This window comes from Primulina huaijiensis, unplaced genomic scaffold (genome assembly GCF_012295235.1).
Source record: "Primulina huaijiensis isolate GDHJ02 unplaced genomic scaffold, ASM1229523v2 scaffold206712, whole genome shotgun sequence".
In the NCBI taxonomy this organism is placed as follows: domain Eukaryota; kingdom Viridiplantae; phylum Streptophyta; class Magnoliopsida; order Lamiales; family Gesneriaceae; genus Primulina; species Primulina huaijiensis.
The window spans coordinates 1-1,914 of record NW_027354575.1 but is presented as its reverse complement, the minus strand read 5'-3'; the positions used below and the strand labels follow the sequence as shown (position 1 = coordinate 1,914).

Here is a 1,914-nt window from a genome sequence, read left to right as displayed (position 1 = left end):
ATTCCTGCCACGTCATCAGCCTGATTAACCATAATTTTGCATAGTAACATATATTTGAGACTGAATATGGCCTGGCGATCTTCAAGAGCATTAAATGCTTCAAATGCTTCAAAGAAGTAACTGTAAGCAGTTTTGTAGTCCTTTTCCTCAGCGTGGAGAATCCCACTCTGCAAATCTATAGTACCCTGCTGAGCTGGAGGGACATATATAGCATTGGCGGCTGTCCTAGCTGCTGTAAGTGCAGCCTTGGCTTTGGGAAGGTTCCGCAGAGAGAAATGAAGTTTGCTTTCGAGTAAGTAAATTTCTACAAGCAGTAGCTTGTCGTCTAATCTTCTGACTTCCTTAATAAGACCTGAAAGGAGATACAGTGCTTCAGAAAATTCCTTATTGTCCATCAGGAGGGCTGCAAGCCTTGCCTCAATTCGCTGCCGGAGAAAAGTTCGTTTTTCAGCACGTGTCCATTGTACTATTTCTTTGCAAAGTGTGATCTGAAGATCAGATGAACCAGGGATTTTAGCAACTGCGTCAACAATACCACGGACGATCTTTGCAGTTTTTGCCTTCGGGATCAAAGAAAAGAATGGACGTAGCTTGGTGAGGAGATCTTGAAGTTCAGCTGCTCGACCCTCTTGTCTAAGAAGATCTGAGAGATTGGTGATGGCCTGTTCTTTTATTCGTAAGGCTTCAGAAGAAGATGAGGGGTTTTCAAGAATCTGGTACAGAATGGAGATTGCCTCAGATGGAGTCTTGGCTTCAGCAGCCTGGATGAGTGAATCAGTAGTGGCAGGAGGATATAAAGACATGATCACGACTTACAGATTTCGAAGCTCTGCAGATGCAGACTCGTCAGAATAACCAATATATAATTAATACAAATGACCGGATAGTAAAAACAATAACTGAATTTGTGACGACAGGTAGGTATATCTGTTGTTAAAAATCAATTTAAAAAACACAATCAGGTTACATTGACGCAAAAATTAGAATACTTTACCAAAACTATCAACGGATTATATAGGAGTTAAATTGTTTTACAGCAACCACCTCACCATGTTAGAGAATGTGAGATAAAAGAAATATAAAAGAACAAATAGCACTGATGCAATCAAGTACTCGTACTTTCAGTATCCATTTCCAAAATGCAAATAAGAGGGCAGTTGTGACTTGTGAGAGAATCCATGAAATTAATTGAAGAAATTGAATAACAACAAAGAAATGACAGGTGTTTTTACCAGCCGCTAAATCCGCAGCCACTCAACACTAAATAATTAACATCCTTTCAGTGAAATGGCATGCCATGACACTAGACTTATATCTCCTTTACATAAGATTTAGTGTAGATTCTGATGTTTGAATATTTATTTTTCCACGTGCCTAGACTAAACCTACATACTGAAACAATATAAACTATTGCACTGCTGTATAAACATACATGAAAAACTAAGCAAATGAACATACTTTGAAACCAGAATCCATGGATTATATCAATAAAACACATCAAACACAAAAATCAGTGGCTTACAAGGTCGCGGTAAACAGAAAAATATTATTCTTCGATAAGTAAACTATTGTTCCTCTGCTCCAGTAAAATCAAATTGATAGGTACTGATATAGAATTTAGAGGATCTTGTTACTGGCGAGAAGAAGAGACCACCTGAATTTCGTAGTATGCTTAGTGAGACAAAACCCTAGCCACCAAATTACAGAGAGAATGAATTGGGAGAGAAAACGCTTGCGAGAATGTGAGTATTCATCTCCAACCATTGATGTTTCAAAAAAGATATTCAACTTTCACCAATGTAAAATCTTAAGTACTGAAGTTCTGTTCAAATAACTAATCTTGGAGCTTGGTGCCTGAATCTCTATCGAATCTCAGAAGTATTCAACGATGGTAAAAAAAAAAAAAAAAAAAAA

The 1,914-nt window shown here is 37.7% G+C and overlaps 1 protein-coding gene across 1 annotated transcript; it reads right to left on the bottom strand.

Moving 5' to 3' along the window:
- Positions 1-5: 5 nt before the first annotated feature.
- Positions 6-1,877, bottom strand: LOC140966485 (26S proteasome non-ATPase regulatory subunit 11 homolog; the record flags this gene model as incomplete). The annotated part of the gene is made up of 2 exons (XM_073426758.1): positions 1,655-1,877; positions 6-829 (listed from the first exon to the last, which is right to left on the bottom strand). A coding segment is annotated over exon 2 (798 nt), but the record flags the coding sequence as incomplete, so codon positions are not given.
- Positions 1,878-1,914: the final 37 nt, after the last annotated feature.